This window comes from Somniosus microcephalus, chromosome 28 (assembly GCF_052327205.1).
Source record: "Somniosus microcephalus isolate GS21.2 chromosome 28, FLI_Smic_1.0, whole genome shotgun sequence".
NCBI classification, from domain to species: domain Eukaryota; kingdom Metazoa; phylum Chordata; class Chondrichthyes; order Squaliformes; family Somniosidae; genus Somniosus; species Somniosus microcephalus.
The window spans coordinates 39,889,499-39,907,719 of record NC_141014.1 but is presented as its reverse complement, the minus strand read 5'-3'; the positions used below and the strand labels follow the sequence as shown (position 1 = coordinate 39,907,719).

The window sequence follows — 18,221 nt, the reverse complement described above, 5'->3', positions numbered from 1 at the left end:
ACTTGCTACTGTGATGCGCTATCAATTACTCATAAAAGACTGAGAGTTAGAAGAGTAACTAAAGGCTTTTATTAACAACAGAATGGAGGTCTGCCTCGCGTGGTCGACCGGTCCAGGATACAAAGGGCTGGGGAGCAGTCACCTTTATACTAGGACCTGTGGGAGGAGTCAGCCGAGGCATGTCCAGGCCTGTACACAGTGGAATACAAACAGTGGTTTACCACATTCACCCCTTGTTTAAAATTGAGTCCGGCGGGGTGAAGTGTATTAAAAGTTAGTGTATTGGAGTCTCTCCGGAGGTCTTGTCTGCCGCTGTGATCGGCGTGGCGACGGCAGGGGTAGTGAAGCTTCCGGCGTCGAGTCCAGCGTAGGCTGTGGCACAGGCGTGTCGTCCTCGTAGATGTCGAGCGGGTCGCGGGGCCCAGGCCTGCCGTCTGCTGGGGCTGGATATCGGATTGTGGGGTGGGGGGGGTAGTGGGTTACTGCGGCCCCCGAGGGTGCAAGGTCTCTTATGGAGACTGTGTCCTCCCGCCCGCCCGGGTATGCGATGTAAGCATACTGGGGGTTGGCGTGGAGGAGGTCGAACCTCTCGACCAGGGGGTCCGTTTTATGGGTCCTCACGTGTCTTCTCAGTAGGACCGGCCCTGGGGACGTCAGCCATGGCGGTAGCGATGTCCCCGATGTGGACTTCCTTGGGAAGACAAACATTTTCTCATGAGGGGTGGCGTTAGTGGCAGTGCAGAGCAGTGACCGAATAGAGTGGAGCGCATCGGGGAGCACATCCTGCCAGCGGGAGGTTGGAAGGCCCCTAGACTTTAAGGCTAGCAGGACGGCCTTCCAAACTGTCGCATTTTCTCTTTCCACCTGTCCGTTCCCCCGGGGGTTGTAACTGGTGGTCCTGCTTGTGGCAATACCCCTAGTTAGCAGGTACTGACGGAGTTCGTCGCTCATAAACGATGAGCCCCGGTCGCTATGGATATAGCTGGGGAAGCCGAACAGGGTGAAGAGGTTGTTCAGACATTTAATGACCGTGGCACTGGTCATGTCCGGGCAGGGGAAGGCGAACGGGAAACGGGAGTACTCATCAATAATATTGAGGAAGTACACATTGTGGTCGGAGGAGGGGAGAGGCCCTTTAAAATCGACGCTCAGGCGCTCGAAGGGGCGAGTGGCTTTTATCAGGTGGGCCCTGTCTGGTCTATAAAAGTGCGGTTTGCACTCAGCGCAGACTTGGCAGTTCCTGGTCATGGTCCTGACCTCCTCAATAGAGTAAGGCAGGTTGCGGGCCTTGATGAGGTGGAAGAACCTGGTGACCCCCGGGTGGCAGAGGTCATTGTGGAGGGCCCGCAGTCTATCGATCTGCGCGCTGGCGCAGGTGCCACGCGATAGCGCATCCGGGGGTTCATTTAGCTTCCCGGGCCGGTACAAGATCTTGTAGTTGTAGGTGGAAAGTTCGATTCTCCACCTCAAGATCTTGTCATTTTTGATTTTGCCCCTCTGCTTGTTGTTAAACATAAAAGCAACTGAACGCTGGTCAGTGAGCAGGGTAAATCGTTTTCCGGCCAGGTAGTGCCTCCAATGACGCACAGCCTCCACAATCGCCTGGGCCTCCTTCTCAACAGCGGAGTGTCTGGTCTCCGGGCCTTGGAGGGTTCGTGAAAAGGCCACGGGTCTCCCCGCCTGATTGAGGGTAGCGGCCAGGGCAAAGTCGGACGCGTCGCTTTCCACCTGGAAGGGGATGGATTCGTCCACTGCGTGCATGGTGGCTTTGGCAATGTCCTCCTTGATACGGTGGAAGGCTAAGCGGGCCTCTGCCGTCAAGGGAAAAGAGGTGGACTTGATCAGCGGACGGGCCTTGTCCGCATAGTAGGGGACCCACTGGGCGTAATAGGAGAAAAACCCTAGGCACCTCTTCAGGGCCTCGAGGCAGTGGGGCAGTGGAAGTTCCATAAGGGGACGCATCCGGTCGGGGTCGGGGCCGATGACTCCGTGTTCCACAACACAGCCAAGGATGGCGAGGCGGTTTGTGCGGAATATGCACTTCTCCTTGTTATATGTCCGGTTTAGGAGTTGGGCGGTGCGGAGGAATTTTTCGAGGTTTGCGTCATGGTCCTGCAAGTCACGGCCGCAGATGGTCACATTGTCCAGATATGGGAAAGTGGCCTGCAACGCATTTTGATCTACCATCCGGTCCATCTCCCTTTGGAAGACGGAGACCCCGTTGGTGACGCCAAAGGGAACCCTAAGGAAGTGATAGAGGCGGCCGTTTGCCTCAAAGGCAGTGTACTGGCGGTCCTCAGGGCGGATGGGGAGCTGGTGGTACGCTGATTTCAGGTCAATGGTCGAGAAGACGCGGTACTGCGCGATCTGGTTGACCATATCAGCTATACGGGGGAGTGGGTAGGCGTCCAGCAGGGTGTAGCGATTTATTGTCTGGCTGTAGTCGATGACCAGGCGCTGCTTCTCGCCGGTCTTAACGACCACAACCTGGGCTCGCCGGGGGCTGGTGCTGCCCTCAATAATCCCTTCTTTCAGGAGCCGCTCCACTTCGGTTTTAATGAAAACCCTGTCCCCGGCACTGTATCGCCTGCTCTTTGTGGCGATGGGCTTACAGTCGGGGGTGAGGTTAGCAAACAGTGGGGGGGGGGTGACTGAGTGTGGAGAGGTTGCACCTAGTGCGCGGCGGGCAATTTGGAAGCTGCTGGCTGCGGACTGTGAGTGGGGGTAAGGGTCCACCGTACGCCATCGTAACACTTTTAAGGTGGCACTGAAAATCTAACCCCAGCAGGACGGCAGCGCAGGGGTCAGGCAGGACCAGAAGTTTAAAATGATCGTACACGGTCCCGTCTACTACGAGTGTCACCACGCAGTAGCCGCCGATGTCTGCCGACTGGGACTCGGAGGCCATAGAAATCCGCTGTTGCGCAGGCAGGACTGAGAGAGAGCAACGCCGCACCGTGTCGGGGTGGATGAAGCTCTCCGTGCTCCCAGAGTCAAAAAGGCAGATTGTATCATGACCATTTACCTTAATGTCCATTGTGGAACTGGCCAGTTGGTGCGGTCTCGCTTGGTCCAGTGTAACGGATGCCAGCGTAGGGGTCGGTGTGTCGCTGCGGGTATCAGATGAGGCGGTGTCGGGGGCCTGCTGCGTCCCGGCTGTCGTCCAAGATGGCGGCGTCCATGATCCCCATGTGGCTGGAGGCGTCCAAAATGGCTGCTGTACCGGTGATTCGCACATGGCCGGGGAGGTCCAAGATGGCGGCCCGCATGGCCCACACGCGGCGCTGCTGGGGTTCGGGGTGGCTTTGGCCCTGCAGACGCTAGCGTAGTGTCCCTTCTTCCCGCAGCCCGAGCAGATCGCGTTTTTCGCCGGGCAGCGCGCTCTGGGGTGTTTTGCCTGGCCACAGAAGTAGCATTTCTGGCCTTGGGGCACTGCTGTCTGGCCTTGGGACACTGCTGCGGTAGTTGGGCCGTGGCTGGGGTGGCATGGCGCTATGAGGCGGTCCTACTGTGTCCCAAGCTGTCATTCCCCGCGGCGTCCACGGTGCAGAGGAGTAGGCATCCATGCCCTGGTAGGCTGCATCCAACGATAGTGCGAGTTCAGAGGCCTTGTTGAGGTCGAGGTTACTCTGCTCCAACAGTCGCTGTCTGGTGTAATTGGATCTGTGGCCCGCTACAAAAGCGTCCCGGATAAGTTCCTCTGTGTACACGGCGGCCTTTACATCCTTACAACCACAGGCCCGGCCAAGCACAGACAGTGCCTGAAGGTATTCCACGGTCGATTCCCCAGGTTGTTGTTTACGACTCCCCAGGAGGTGCCTGGCGTACACTTCGTTCACTGGGCGCGTGTACTGGTCCTTGAGGAGCTTGATAGCGTCCGCGTACGAGGTCGCGTCTTGGATGACCGAGTACACTCGGTGGTTCACTTTGGAGGTCAGGGCATCCAGTTTGTCCTCGTCCGATTTGATTGCTTCGGAGGCGGTCAGGAATTTTTCGAAACACTTAAGCCAGTGAGTAAACTTGGTGGATGTGTCCGCCTCCCGATGATCTAAGTCCAGGCATGCTGGTGTGAGGACCTTCTCCATTATAAAAATGTTGTTAATAAAATTGATGCGCTATCAATTACTCATAAAAGACTGAGAGTTAGAAGAGTAACTAAAGGCTTTTATTAACAACAGAATGGAGGTCTGCCTCGCGTGGTCGACCGGTCCAGGATACAAAGGGCTGGGGAGCAGTCACCTTTATACTAGGACTTGTGGGAGGAGTCAGCCGAGGCATGTCCAGGCCTGTACACAGTGGAATACAAACAGTGGTTTACCACATACTGCTCCTTATTAAACCAGGAGTGCCGAACAGTCCAATCGACAAACCGCACCGATATCATTGGTGCATCACTGTCACTGCCGCACCACCAGTGAACCTTCGAGAGACAGTGTTGAACTAGGCTGGTTAAAAACTGTTGTGGCCTGAGGTATGGGTATGATACCTCGCGCTGTGGTGGAATGCCTGCTAATCCCATTGCACGCCGTCTAGCAAGCTAACTGAGATGTTCAAACTTGTACACGTGAGGGAAGTGGACTAGAGTGACTGCCAGCTCTCGGATATAATTTCCCCTTTTTTTTTTCTTCCCTCAAATAATCTTCCATTCATGCCCTCACTCCCCCCAATCCCCTTCCCAGTTAACCTTTGGGAATGACATCAGGTGGTGGCAATGCAGTTGAACTTGGTCATTTATTTGCTGCACGCTTGAGCAAAATATCAAAAAGTGAAATAAATAATTGGTTAAATGCACACACTGGTAAAAGCCAAATGTGAGACGTGCTGAATAGGTTCCAGTGTGAATCATTGGTGTGCTGTTGTGATTCAGGTGAGATGGTCACTGCAGGTGATATGAAAACACCAAAACTGCAAATGTTGAAAATCTAATTTAAAACTAGAAAATGCTGAAAATACACATGTTGATTCATCTTCAATAGACAGCTTTCCCTGTAAGGCAGCTTTCTACTCAAACCAGCATTTGGCACTGCACGGTAATGGGATGAAGTTTCACCTCCCACATTGATTCCCAATCTTCGTCACATCCCCGGAGAAAACAACAAACAAACGTGCAGCAAGATAAACAGCAGCGTGAGTCGACTGCCGCTCCCTTTACACATCTCACTGGGTGCAGAGCAACCTCTGCGGGGGGGGCGGAAATCAACCCTGCCTCCCGGCAGAGGGGTGGGAGGGGTACACCGTATCCTCTGCCCTTTGAACTGCAGTGTGTTCGCATCACCTTGCACATTCAGCAGTGACCCTCCTGTGTTCACACAAATCCCATTAGTTCAGATCACGAGGGAATCGGAAGACTCAAAACATTCAGCTCACTGCTGATTAATCCCATGAGGCTTAGGTTTACCAGCTGAGGTTGTACCTTGTGTGTTACTGTTGTGTTTCCCTTGTTCGCTGTGTACCATTAGTGGTGAAGTCATGAATTCTAGCCTTGTCATACACTCTTTATCTTCACTTTGAGAGTCTAACTGGGAATTAATTTGATATCGGGGGACAGTAAAATGGAAGCTTACAATCCGGTTATGCAAAGTTTTAAAATTGGTGTTCTGGTATATGAAGATTTACTGATGTATACAACAAAAAACTTTTTTTTTTAACTTATAAAATATTCCCCTTTCTAAATCTCTTCCCTCTACTCAGTGTTGGCTCTTCCACAGATCCTCCAGTACCCTGCCCAAGTGAGCGGTCTCCGTGTATGAGCTTGGACAGTTAGTGATGGCAGGCTGTTCGACTTTAAGGAGGGGGATGAGGGGGGAAATCACTGTGACCCTGCTCTCCCCTGATGCACGCACGCGCGCGCACCCTCTGCGAGAGGAATACATGCTGATCCGTGTTCCCTCTAACTTTTGGGGGGTGCGCAGCCCATTCAAGTTTTCGCGCATGCGCGGTTTTTTCCATTTAAAAGCCCTTGAGCGGCCTGCGCGGAACCTCCAGACCGGTGCGTGGCCGTGCAGCTTAACGGTAACATTGATGCTGATGTTCCCCTTCTGTAACCCAGGGGCGCGGAGGCCAATTCCAGCACCCCCCGCCACTCCCTTGGGCTGATAGCTGCCAACTCTACACAGGCCAGGCATTGGACTGGGGAGCACTTTCTCACAGGCACTGTCTTCCTGTGTCAAATCGGGGCTGTTTAAGGGAGCCATTTGATCCTCGTGGGGGTGGGGGGGGAAACAAGCCAGATAACTAGATGATGGGATTGAACGAGTGACCTGTCGTGAACCGTATTTAACCCTCTCTTGTGTGTGTTTCCGTAGCTTGCTCGTATTGTAAACGCTCTGCAGCAGCAGCAGCAGCAGCAGCAGCAACAGCAGCAGCACCGACACAACAGCACCCCTGGGATGAAACATTCACCGTCGCACCCCGGCATACCCAAGCAGCACCTGGATAATGTTGTGCCTAATTCTCTTCCCTCTGGCCTTCCAGACTTCCAGACCAAAGGACAGCTTCAGCCGGGCTACCCAATGGGTGAGTTCCCTCGCTGCATAAACCTCCTGCATGGCCCCTGGTATTTCGGGTGCTCGACGCTAAAGTCTCTTTTTGCATTTCAGGCCTGGGCTCGAACATGAACGTGAACCAGTTAGATGTCAACAGTATTGTAGGAATGAAGGAACCTCAGTCCCAGCAGTCCCGGCTCAAGCAGTGGACGACTATGGACGGTCTCTCTCCTGCCACTCCGCCGCCAGATCACAACCCCCTCAAAAACGGTAACTGCCCAAAGACAGCGCGGGGATTTGTTGCACTGGACACATGCCAGCTTCCACATTCTCCTTCCTTCAGTCTCTTCAATGAAGACTCTTTGCAACGTTGCCCACTCTAACTGATGCTTTCTGATTTCCCTCTGTTCCCTTACTCCCACAAGCTACAGCCTTTTAAAACCCAATCTTGGTGTCACCTAATCACTGCTATTTACCGTGCCCCCTCTCCTCTTTAACCGTGGTGCTGTCCTGTACTGTGTGCCTTGGACTTGTCACCTTGCTTTCTCAGTCAGCCTCACCAGCTGATTGTGAATAATTCTCGTGTGGCGGAGACATTCGCTACTCACGTACACCTGCGTCTAATAAAGTGGAGTGTTCTAGCCCTTGGGTTAGATTTCTGCTGACCTTTTGAAGTCACTAGATTTAGACTGTGATGCTCTCCGCAGTCGAGTAGCCTGTTGGCACTGTGTAGGATGTCGAGTTCGGTGAGGTGGCAGAGGACTGCCGGAGCCCGCAGAGCTGAACCCTAATGAGTCCATAGAGCATGGTGTGGTGGTGAATCGGGGAATCCGAAGTGGATCACTTACGGAGTTAATAAAACTTTTGTAATTAGCTGTGATGCTTTGTATAAAACATTAATAATTACCATCTGAACCATCTTAGAAGTATATAAAAAGAGAAATGAACCCAGTCACTTTTGTCAGGTTTTTTTTCTGCCCCTAAGATAATGAGGGAAGGTTCTTGAGATAACAATCCAAGGAGGGCCCCAGGCAGAAGAAAAATCTAGCGGCAACAATAGTTCGACTTTGATTGACCTCCAGACTTATTTAGACCGCTTGCCTATAGGGAGTACCGAGTAGTGGGCTTAAAGGGACATGCTGGGTTAGCAGCTAAGCATTGCAAAATACCCTAGACCCCAGAGTACTCGTCATCAACGCCACAGGAGCTTGTTAAATTTAGGATTCAAGTTGCATGCAGTTTTGTGGGTGGGTCTTGGCTCTCGGGAGGTTTGATTGGAATGTGCCTCTGAGAATCGGCGGTGAACCTGGACGCGCTGATCTTTCTAACACATTGTGTATGGGGGACTCTCGGGAACAGGAGAGGATACCTCACCGCAGCAATTAGGAGGTGGCCTCGAGGATACTGTTGCTCAGCCCAACTTGCTTGAGCAGTGCCTGGCGCATTTGTTCCATATCTGAATGTCCCATGACCTGATTAAGATGCTACTCACTAACTGCATTGTAAGGATGCGTTCAGTTGTTGGGCTGTGCCGTGCCTTCCCTTGACCAGTTCAAACATGCGCACGCACCAGTGATTCACTTGAGTTTCGTTGCTGATCACCCAGCTAAAAAACCTGTGTAATTAATCTGGTATTTTTATGTTGTTTTGCAGGTGCTATTTCGAGCAGCATGGCACCATCGGTGAAGCCTCGAGATAGTTTGCCCTATTACGAAATGATAGCAGGCGACTCCTTGGCCAGCCATTCGGGTCCTGCGAGTGACAACTGGTCCACCCCTAAGCTCTCCAATGGTTCCAGCAGCTCCAGTTGGCCTCCAGGTCTGATACTACTTGTGTACTATATTTAAAAAAAAAAAATAAATAGGTAAGACTTGGTAAAACATGGGCTCTCCGTGGTAGACCAGATTGCACAAATCATTTCCTTTTGGAATCAGTGGGACTGGCTAATCTTTTAAGATGGGAATTCAAAGCCTTTGGACAGTTTGATGATTCCCAGCAAAGAAGTCCGGTTTCAATCGAAGAAACATAGAAACATAGAAGATAGGAGCAGGAGTAGGCCATTCGGCCCCTCGAGCCTGTTCTGTCATTTAATGAGATCATGGCTGATCATCCAAATTCAGTACCCTGTCCCTGCATTCTCCCCATATCCCTTGATCCCTTTAGCCCTAAGAAATATATCCAACTCCTTCTTCTTGAATATATATTTAATGAATTGGCCTCCACTGCCTTCTGTGGTAGAGAATTCCACAGGTTCACCACTCTCTGGGTGAAGAAATTCCTCCTCATCTCTGTCCTAAATGACTTACCCCTTATCCTTAGACTGTGACCCCTGGTTTTGGACTCCCCGGCCACCGGGAACATCCTTCCTGCATCTAGTCTGTCTAGCCCTGTTAGAATTTTATAAGTTGCAATGAGATCCCCTCTCATTCTTCTAAACTCCAGCGAGTATAAGCCCAATCGACCCAATCTCTCCTCATATTGTCATTCCTGCCATCCCAGGTATCAGCCTGGTGAATCTTCGAATGAAGACTGGTGTTTCTGAACAGCGATGGGAAACGACCTGGGTTCAGTGCTCACCATGTCCGGGTATCTCAGTCCTTCCCAATAGAAACCAATTCTCGGGGGGAGAAATAAAGTGACATTTTATATTCCACCAAATGCCCTCTGCACCTGAGGCTAGCTCCTAATAATTAAAGTGCCCATGAGTGGAGAAACTGGGAGTGCCTGAGGGAACTCGCGGACACCGAGGAGCCGGGCAGTCGCTACACCACTGGCAAACACTTACTTTCGCAGTCAATGTACCCGCTAATTTTTTTTTGGGTGCGCAGCCCATTCAATTTCTGGCACGTGTGGGGTTTTTTCACTTGTAAAGCCGGTGACTGGCCTGCGCGGGATCTCCCGACTGTTGGGCGGCCGCGCTGCTTAACAGAAACATTGGTCGCATGTCCAGCCCACTTCAGTAGGTTGAGCTCCTCCTTAATTAGTGCTGCTATAATTTTATTTCAAACTGATTTCTTGTAGCAGGTTTCTAATTTCAGGAACTAAGCACGAAAGTCTTGCATTTATTTATATCGCAGTTCTCAGAAACATCTCCAAGCACTTCGCATGCAATGGGTTACTTTGAAGTGCAGTGACTGTTTTTGTGCAGATTAACACCGCAGTCATTTCCCACACAGCAAGGTTCCGCAAACAGTAATGAAATGTATGAGCGGCTACTTTAGTTTTGATGGCGCTGGTATAAAGTGAAGAATATTTGACAGGACACTTGGGAGTACTCGCTGCCCCTCCTTGAATAGTGCAGTCGGATCCTCAACATGAACCTTGACCCAGCAGAACAGGCAGATAGGATATCCGGCACCTCGGTCAGTGCAGCGCTCCCTCATACTGCACTGGAGTGTCGGCCTAAGTGACGGTCATTGTGAGAAATATGCTGATGTCACCTTGTCTCCCAAGTATAAGGTAACAAAGTTAATTGATGAATTTCTTTGATACATTTCCCCCCCACCCTTTGTTTTGGTTTCAGAGTTCCGCCCTGGGGAACCATGGAAGGGTTTCCAAAACATTGACCCCGAATCAGACCCATATGCGACCCCAGCGAGCATGATAAACAGCTCCGCAGCACCCCCATCCCCGGACTCGGAACACCAACTTCTCAGGGACAGGAGCACAGGTATGTGGCCATGACTGCTGTCTTTCGTTTTGGGTGCTCTTGATTTTGCTTTACGTTAATGCCCAAAGACCAAATGCTGTGCTTTGGGATCCAGCCGGAGGCTCCTTAATAGGAGCAGCTCGCACAACAATAATTCCTATTTGGAATATTTCACAGAATCTCTGCTGAGCCAATTGCCCCTTAACTGAAAGCAGTTTCTACCAAAGCCAGGGTAAAATTTCAGGTTTTCTACACCGGGCGGGCAGTCAGACAGCGCAACTTGTGGGCAGCTCCATCCAGAGAGAGAGGGACAATCCACATCTTGTATGGTACAACTCGCTCTCTTTGCCAGTGGCAGATCTGGATTAGAGACAGCTCAGGAGCAGTGCTCCAGCTAATACTGAGCTTAAGCTGAGGGTGGTAATGACGTGCCTCTTGCTAAAATCACAAGGGCCTGAATGTTCCCGTTTACATAAGAACATAAGAAATAGGAGCAGGAATAGGCCACTTGGCCCCTCGAGCCTGCTCCGCCATTCAATAAGATCATGGCTGATCTTGGGCTCAAAGCCACTTCCCTTCCCCATTACTGTTCAGAATAGCTCCTACTCCTAGGAGGACTGCAGCAAATTACAGCAATAGTGCTGTGTTGGAAGTTTTATTAACTTCTTGCACTCTGTGAAACCAGTACTGTCATCAACTGCCTTTGTTTTTTTCCCCTCTGCACCCTGTCACATTTGTAGGTAGAAATTTTACTCGGCAATTTCTCGGACTTGAGTGTAAACTCGGAAGTTTCTGTATTTAATTAAGTCGTTGCAGTAATCGGGTAGTAATAATAGGACCCCGTCTATGCTGGAGCAGGGAACTGAGAAAAGCCGACCAGTTGAAAGACTCGCCCTGTAGCCACCTTCTGTCCTCCTTTCTCGGGTCCAACTGCAAGTTGTTCTCATTTGAAAAGCTGTCCTGTTCCTGCGAAAAATACGTGAAGCGTAATGGTGGGTTTGTGAAATTTACATACTGCCTCCACTTCAACTGTGATGAACACCCAACATTGAAGTGATAGATTACACTAGGGCGCAGTCCCGGCCGCGGGGCTGGGGCGCGGTCCCGGCCGCGGGTCTGGGGCGTGGTCCCGGCCGTTACAGGCCTGCCTGTTTGTCACTGGCTGTAGTAGTAGTATTGGAGCAAGGGACCAGTGCAGAGCATCACACACACATTGTGTATTCTTGGTGTGAATTCTCCCTCTTCGGCTGTGAGTTAAGTCTGATCTCTGGCTCTGTCTTGTTTGCTCACAGGGTCCAGTTCCTCCCTGAACACCTCGCTGCCTTCACCCGGTGCCTGGTCCTATAGTGCCTCAAACAGCTCCTACAGCACCGTACAGAGCACTTCAGGTAGGGCCGATGCACTGAACCCTCCATTGCCTGTGTTCCCAGGGCTTGTGATTCTGTATTAACTGTGGGTAGGGGCTGCACTAAATGACTTGTTTGATCCACATAATATGCCATGTGAAATTTACTGCAGATTGTTTTATATTGTCATAAACCAGCTGTAATTAAACAACAACTTGCATTTATATAGCGCCTTTAACATAGCAAAACGTCCCACGGCGCTGCACAGGAGCATTATCAATAATAAAAAAACATTAAGCCGGTTAAACTGCCTGGAATGCAAGGTGGTCTCTGCCACAAATGTGGGCAAGCAGTACGAGACTGACTCGAGTAAATAGTATCTCCTGGTTCAGCTCCATAAAGCTATATTTCTTAATCTGGATGCCCATCCTTGCCCCTCCCAGTTGCTTCCTTCCCCTTCGTGCCCCCCCCCCCCCCCCCCCCCGGCCCAATTCAGTTATTCCTTGCCCTTCGACCCTGCCTGGATCTAATACCGTGCTTGGTCTTCACTCCCCGTCGCGGGAGATCTAATATATAATTTTTTTGCTCTGACATCGCCATCTACGGACCTCGACTGTGGGATTGCCAATTTAAATAAGTAATTGGAACTGATTCGGCCATTCATTTACTTTGGTAACATTTGTGCTTAAAGATTTCTATCATCCACTTTCCAGAAAAAAGTAATTTAGAGAATGTTTAAAGATGCTCAAATCAGACTTGTTGTTTTAAGCTTGTACCCGAGCCCTTAGTTAGAATGTTTTGAGCTATTGTGGCTTTTTCTGGCCCTCTTGGGTTGGAGATTCCCTCCTCGCCCAGTCACGTGTTTTTGGGTTTTTTAATGCATTAACTGGGTCCTGGACTGTGTTGTTCTTCCAGCCAAGTTCAGTGACTTCAAGTCGACGTGGTCTCCAGATCCGATCGGACATCCCAGGATGTGGAAAAATCAGATGTCATCTAAAAACACTAATCCGCCAACCCGGCCGCCACCAGGACTGACCAATCAGAAGCCGCCATCATCTCCATGGGGCAGCGGAGCCCCCCGATTCAGCAGAGGCTGGGGCGTACAGGAGTCACGATATGCCCTGAGTGCGTAGCTTGCTGTCACTCTTGTCCCTTTCTCTCTTTCTATTATTTCTATCTATTTAATTCATTAAATATATTCAAGAAGGAGTTAGATATATTTCTTAAGGCTAAAGGGATCAAGGGGTATGGGGAGAAGGCAGGGACAGGGTACTGAATTTGGATGATCAGCCATGATCTCATTACAGGAAACTTTTGTTTAACCGGAGGTTAAATGTCCGGAAAGCTCTATCTACCGGCAAAATTCAGGAGCCGTTTCCTATAAGTTTTTTTTACTTCTCGTTTTTTTTCCAGTCAGGCTCTGCAAGGTCTAGCTGAAGCTGTTGCTTAGCTACAGAGACGCTTTTAAGCTGCGGCCGACTGTTTTGAAGCTGTTGCTAAGCAACAGGGTTTGTTGATTCACACGGAGCTCAAAAGCTCCGTATGTTTTAACATTAGCGCTGGTTTCTACGGCAGTTTTGATGGTACGGCACCAGCTCGGTCCCGTCAGTGCCGGATACCAGAAAGTTTCCTGTAAATGGCGGTGCGGGCTCGAGGGGCCGAATGGCCTACTCCTGCTCCTATCTTCTATGTTTCTATGTTTACTTGAAAGTTTATATCTGCCTGATTCAATTGAAAACTATTTTATATATTATAAAATCCAGTCATCGTGACATTACACTAATGTTTTTGGTGTGTTTGTATACACAATAAGGGGAAATACTAGGCCTCAAGCTAGTGGACTGTTCTTATCCTATTCCCATCCCATTTTTTTTTTTTAAATTCTCTTTTTAACTACTTTATCTAACAGTTTCAGTTTGCCCCCAGTGGCCGCACACTCGCCTGAGAGTCACAATGATGACTTGAGCACATATCTAGACTGAAGCTTTAGTACAGGACGAAGGGAGTGCTGCATTGCCAGAGGTGCCATCTTTCGGATCCGGCATCAAACCGAGGTGTTAAGCCCTCAGGTAGACGGAGAGGATGGCACTGTTGGCAAAAGAGCAGAGGACACCTCTGCTCAACACCTCCAAAAACCGATTTACTGGCCATTTCGGTCTCGTTGCTGTTTGTGGGACCTTGCTGTGCTCGAATCGGCTGCTGCATTTCCCTACGTAACAGCAGTGACTGCACTTCAGAAGTAATGAATTGGTTGGGAAGCACTTCGGGGCTGCATTTAGAAAGTAATCTCTTGGCTGGGAAGCACTTTGGGACGTCCTGAGGATGCGAAAATGCTAAATAAAAGTTTTTTCCCCAAGCTTGGCATTAACTAGTCACAATGTCCTCTGGCACTCTTCAGCCTTGGTGTAGTGCCTTTCAGTGTGGGCTGTGGCTCTCAGTGTTAAAGAAACCGCTGACAGCACCCATCAATCAGTCCCCAGTGCATCGAGTGGGTCGTGCTTTCAATTGCAGGAGGAAAATAGTCTTTTTTTAAAAATATATATATACATATACCTCATCTCCTCGTTTCTCCCTAGGTTCCAACTGGAGTGATGGCAGTTCGGGTGGATCTGCTCGGGTCAGCTCCTGGCTTGTTCTTCATAATCTCACTCCACAGGTACAGAAATTCTGTAGAATGGTCAATGATAAGAGGCATATCACAGAGGTACTTGAGGTTCCTGATGGGTTTGCAATGTTTTCGCCAGGATTTTGGTAAAGTGTAATGGTTAGCGTCACCTGGCATTGCATACAAGTTCCCTGGCATCCACCAGCCTTGGGGCGTAAGCACATACATTTTCCTTTAAAGGGAAATCTCTCTCTCGCCTACTTATAAACCCTCTCTTTATCTCTGGTAAGTAAATGCAAGTTTGTAGGGAGCGCAGACACGTAGAACTGTAACTCGCATCCTAAACAAAGTGTAGGGAAAGAGACGCAGTAAAAATTTAGGACAGGAGGGAGAGAGCTGGATGCAGTGTGAAAGAGCGCAGGATGGAGCTGGAGGCAGTGTGAAATAGAGAGCAGGACGGAGAGAGAGCTGGAGACAGTGTGAAATAGAGAGCAGGACGGAGAGAGAGCTGGAGGCAGATTCTGAAAGGAGGGGGAATAATTGCAGGATTCTGTGAGGACAGTAAGGTGCAGAGCACGAAGCTGGAAACCTTTTGTCGTGTATTGGTGACACCAAAACACTCGAATGTGTTTGACAGCGATGGTTTGGATATCACTTGTACTGATAATAAACAAAACAATCACATTATGAGATTAAAAACAAAACTGCCAGTGCCAACAGTCTGAATTTAAATCCAGAAATGCACAGCAAACCTGTCAACATCTGAACAGCAAAAGATTAATATTTGAGTTGGAGACCCATCATGTACCCTCGTAACCCTTCTGTCACCAATTGCTTTTATGAAACAATAGAAACATGGGGAAGATGTGTTTCTTTTGCTGATGTGCTGAAAGGGATGGATGATAAAGCCAGGTTGTAAAGCAGAAAGATTTTATTGATAAAGGGACCGGCTTTACTCGGCCAGTTAGAAGCTTTGCTGCTTGTTGGCTGATGTCATTGATCCTAGATATGCGTCTCAGCGATTGAATGTTTTGTCGCTCTTTTGGTGGATGAATTGGTAAATGTCCTGCACAGTGTGGCACTGAGCCATGTAAAGCAGGTTCCGGCCCTGGTCTGCGCACCGCAACCGGATCGCAGCTTGGGTGGCATTTGATGCACATCAGTTGGCCCCAGCGGCCATGGCTGGAGAGGGTGGTAGAGTGAGCAGGGATCAAGCTTTGCAGTGATGCCCCTGCAGTGGAATAGCCTGCGACACTCACTGTGGGCTCATGCCTAAGAGTTGTTTAGAAGAATGAGAGAGGATCTCATTGAAACTTATAAAATTCTAACAGGACTGGACAGACTAGATGCAGGAAGGATGTTCCCGATGGCGGGGGAGTCCAGATCCAGGGGTCACAGTCTAGGGATAAGGGGTAAGCCATTTAGGACTGAGATGAGGAGGAATTTCTTCACCCAGAGAGTGCTGGACCTGTGGAATTTTCTACCACAGAAGGCAGTAAAGGCCAATTCATTAAATATATTCAAGAAGGAGTTGGATATATTTCTTAAGGCTAAAGGGATCAAGGGATATGGGGAGAAGGCAGGGACAGGGTACTGGATTTGGATGATCAGCCATGATCGCATTGAATGGCGGAGCAGGCTTGAGGGGCCGAATGGCCTGCTCCTATCTTCTATGTTTCTATGTTTGTCGCTTGGACGAGTGACTGGAGGGCGCTGTACCCCAGCCAGAGGCCGCAACTTCAAAGGAGGAGAGGTGGACGCAGAAGCAAGTTGTGTTTATTTTAATTAAAACGTTTAAAGTTAAACATTGCTTCCTCTCAGATCGACGGCTCCACTCTGCGAACAATCTGCATGCAGCATGGCCCGCTGATAACATTCCACCTGAACCTGACACACGGCACCGCACTGGTCCGATACAGCACCAAGCAAGAGGCTGCCAAGGCCCAGACTGCGCTGCACATGTAAGTCCCTGGCTTTGATACGATAGATTATTCCTCACCCTGCTCCCTCCATTCGTGGGACCCCAGCCACCAGATACTGTGTTCCAGTCAGGAACGTGGGACAATCTAATCACTAACTGCTGACAGCAGGCCTCCTTTCAACATTGCATCTGTTTAGAATTTTGATGATAAAGGAGAATGTAGCCAGGAACACTTTCATTTTACTCAAAATTGGCAGAACTGCGGGTGAACTTGTTTCACCTGAAATGAGAGAACAATTCTTTGTGTCGGAGCTTAAAGGCTACCAATACTGGGAATCCCAAATGAAAGGAGAAAATGCTGGAAATCCACAACAGATCAGCCAGTGTTTGAAGGAGTAAAGACAGGTTAAAATGCTGGTTGGGTGTGTTTCATCAGAGTCGGAAACATTGGGCTGCCTGGTTTCTTTCAGACGCTGACAGACTTGCTGTGTACTTCCAGCATGTTCCCTTTTGATTCCGGATTTCCAGCAATTTTCAGTATTTCTCTTCTCCCAACAGACTGGTTGTTTTTTTTCTGCTTTGGACAGCACTTAGCCATTAGAGTCAAATGTCCTTGGTGGGGTGGGAGAGATGCAGCATCAGTTAGACCTCGTAAAGCTCTCGACGTGGCCTCCAGCTGAACCTCTGGCAACAGTGGACGTTCCTTTGTTACGGCGCCGAACCTTGCTCCTTCTCGGCCTGAGACTTACCAAACCCCAGCTGCTTGTGAAGGTGCACTCGGCTCCTGGGGTTTTTGTGTCCACATGGTTGATGCTGACTGAATTAGTACAGGAAACTTTTTTATCCGGGACCGGCGTGGTGCCGGTTGATCAAAAAGTCCGGATTACAGAGAGGTATGCTTACCAAGGTACGAGAGCCCTGTACACGGCCACAGGTGCAGGAGCCCCGGTTACACGGCCACAGATGCAGAAGCCCCGGTTACACGGCACTTGTGCAGGAGTCCCGGTTACACGGCCACAGGTGCAGGAGCCCCGGTTACATGGCACTTGTGCAGGAGTCCCGGTTACACGGCCACAGGTGCAGGAGCCCCGGTTACACGGCACTTGTGCAGGAGTCCCGGTTACACGGCCACAGGTGCAGGAGCCCCGGTTACACGGCACTTGTGCAGGAGTCCCGGTTACACGGCACTTGTGCAGGAGTCCCGGTTACACGGCACTTGTGCAGGAGTCCCGGTTACACGGCCACAGGTGCAGGAGCCCCGGTTACACGGCACTTGTGCAGGAGTCCCAGTTACATGGCACTTGTGCAGGAGTCCCGGTTACACGGCCACAGATGCAGAAGCCCCGGTTACACGGCACTTGTGCAGGAGTCCCGGTTACACGGCCACAGGTGCAGGAGCCCCGGTTACACGGCACTTGTGCAGGAGTCCCGGTTACACGGCCACAGGTGCAGGAGCCCCGGTTACACGGCCACAGGTGCAGGAGCCCCGGTTACACGGCACTTGTGCAGGAGTCCCGGTTACACGGCCACAGGTGCAGGAGCCCCGGTTACACGGCACTTGTGCAGGAGTCCCGGTTACACGGCCACAGGTGCAGGAGCCCCGGTTACACGGCACTTGTGCAGGAGTCCCGGTTACACGGCCACAGGTGCAGGAGCCCCGGTTACACGGCACTTGTGCAGGAGTCCCGGTTACACGGCACTTGTGCAGGAGTCCCGGTTACATGGCACTTGTGCAGGAGTCCCGGTTACACGGCCACAGATGCAGAAGCCCCGGTTACACGGCACTTGTGCAGGAGTCCCGGTTACACGGCCACAGGTGCAGGAGCCCTGGTTACACGGCACTTGTGCAGGAGTCCCGGTTACACGGCCACAGATGCAGAAGCCCCGGTTACACGGCACTTGTGCAGGAGTCCCGGTTACACGGCCACAGGTGCAGGAGCCCCGGTTACACGGCACTTGTGCAGGAGTCCCGGTTACACGGCCACAGATCCAGGAGTCCCTGTTGCACGGCCACAGGTGCAGGAGCCCCGGTTACACGGCACTTGTGCAGGAGTCCCGGTTACACGGCCACAGGTGCAGGAGCCCCGGTTACACGGCACTTGTGCAGGAGTCCCGGTTACACGGCACTTGTGCAGGAGTCCCGGTTACACGGCACTTGTGCAGGAGTCCCGGTTACACGGCCACAGGTGCAGGAGCCCCGGTTACACGGCACTTG

General features: G+C 50.8%; 1 protein-coding gene across 11 annotated transcripts in view; it reads left to right on the top strand.

The window, feature by feature from the left end:
* LOC147099635 (trinucleotide repeat-containing gene 6B protein-like) overlaps positions 1 to 18,221 on the top strand; it is a 199,804-nt gene that overhangs the window by 168,920 nt on the left and 12,663 nt on the right. For all 11 annotated transcript variants that reach the window (XM_085969901.1, XM_085969898.1, XM_085969900.1 and 8 more), the window contains 8 exons: positions 6,306 to 6,516; positions 6,600 to 6,755; positions 8,139 to 8,303; positions 10,009 to 10,155; positions 11,427 to 11,522; positions 12,396 to 12,605; positions 14,057 to 14,136; positions 15,907 to 16,046. In XM_085969901.1, the coding sequence (XP_085826027.1) occupies positions 6,306 to 6,516; positions 6,600 to 6,755; positions 8,139 to 8,303; positions 10,009 to 10,155; positions 11,427 to 11,522; positions 12,396 to 12,605; positions 14,057 to 14,136; positions 15,907 to 16,046 (1,205 nt within the window). The remainder of the gene's footprint in view (positions 1 to 6,305; positions 6,517 to 6,599; positions 6,756 to 8,138; positions 8,304 to 10,008; positions 10,156 to 11,426; positions 11,523 to 12,395; positions 12,606 to 14,056; positions 14,137 to 15,906; positions 16,047 to 18,221) is intronic.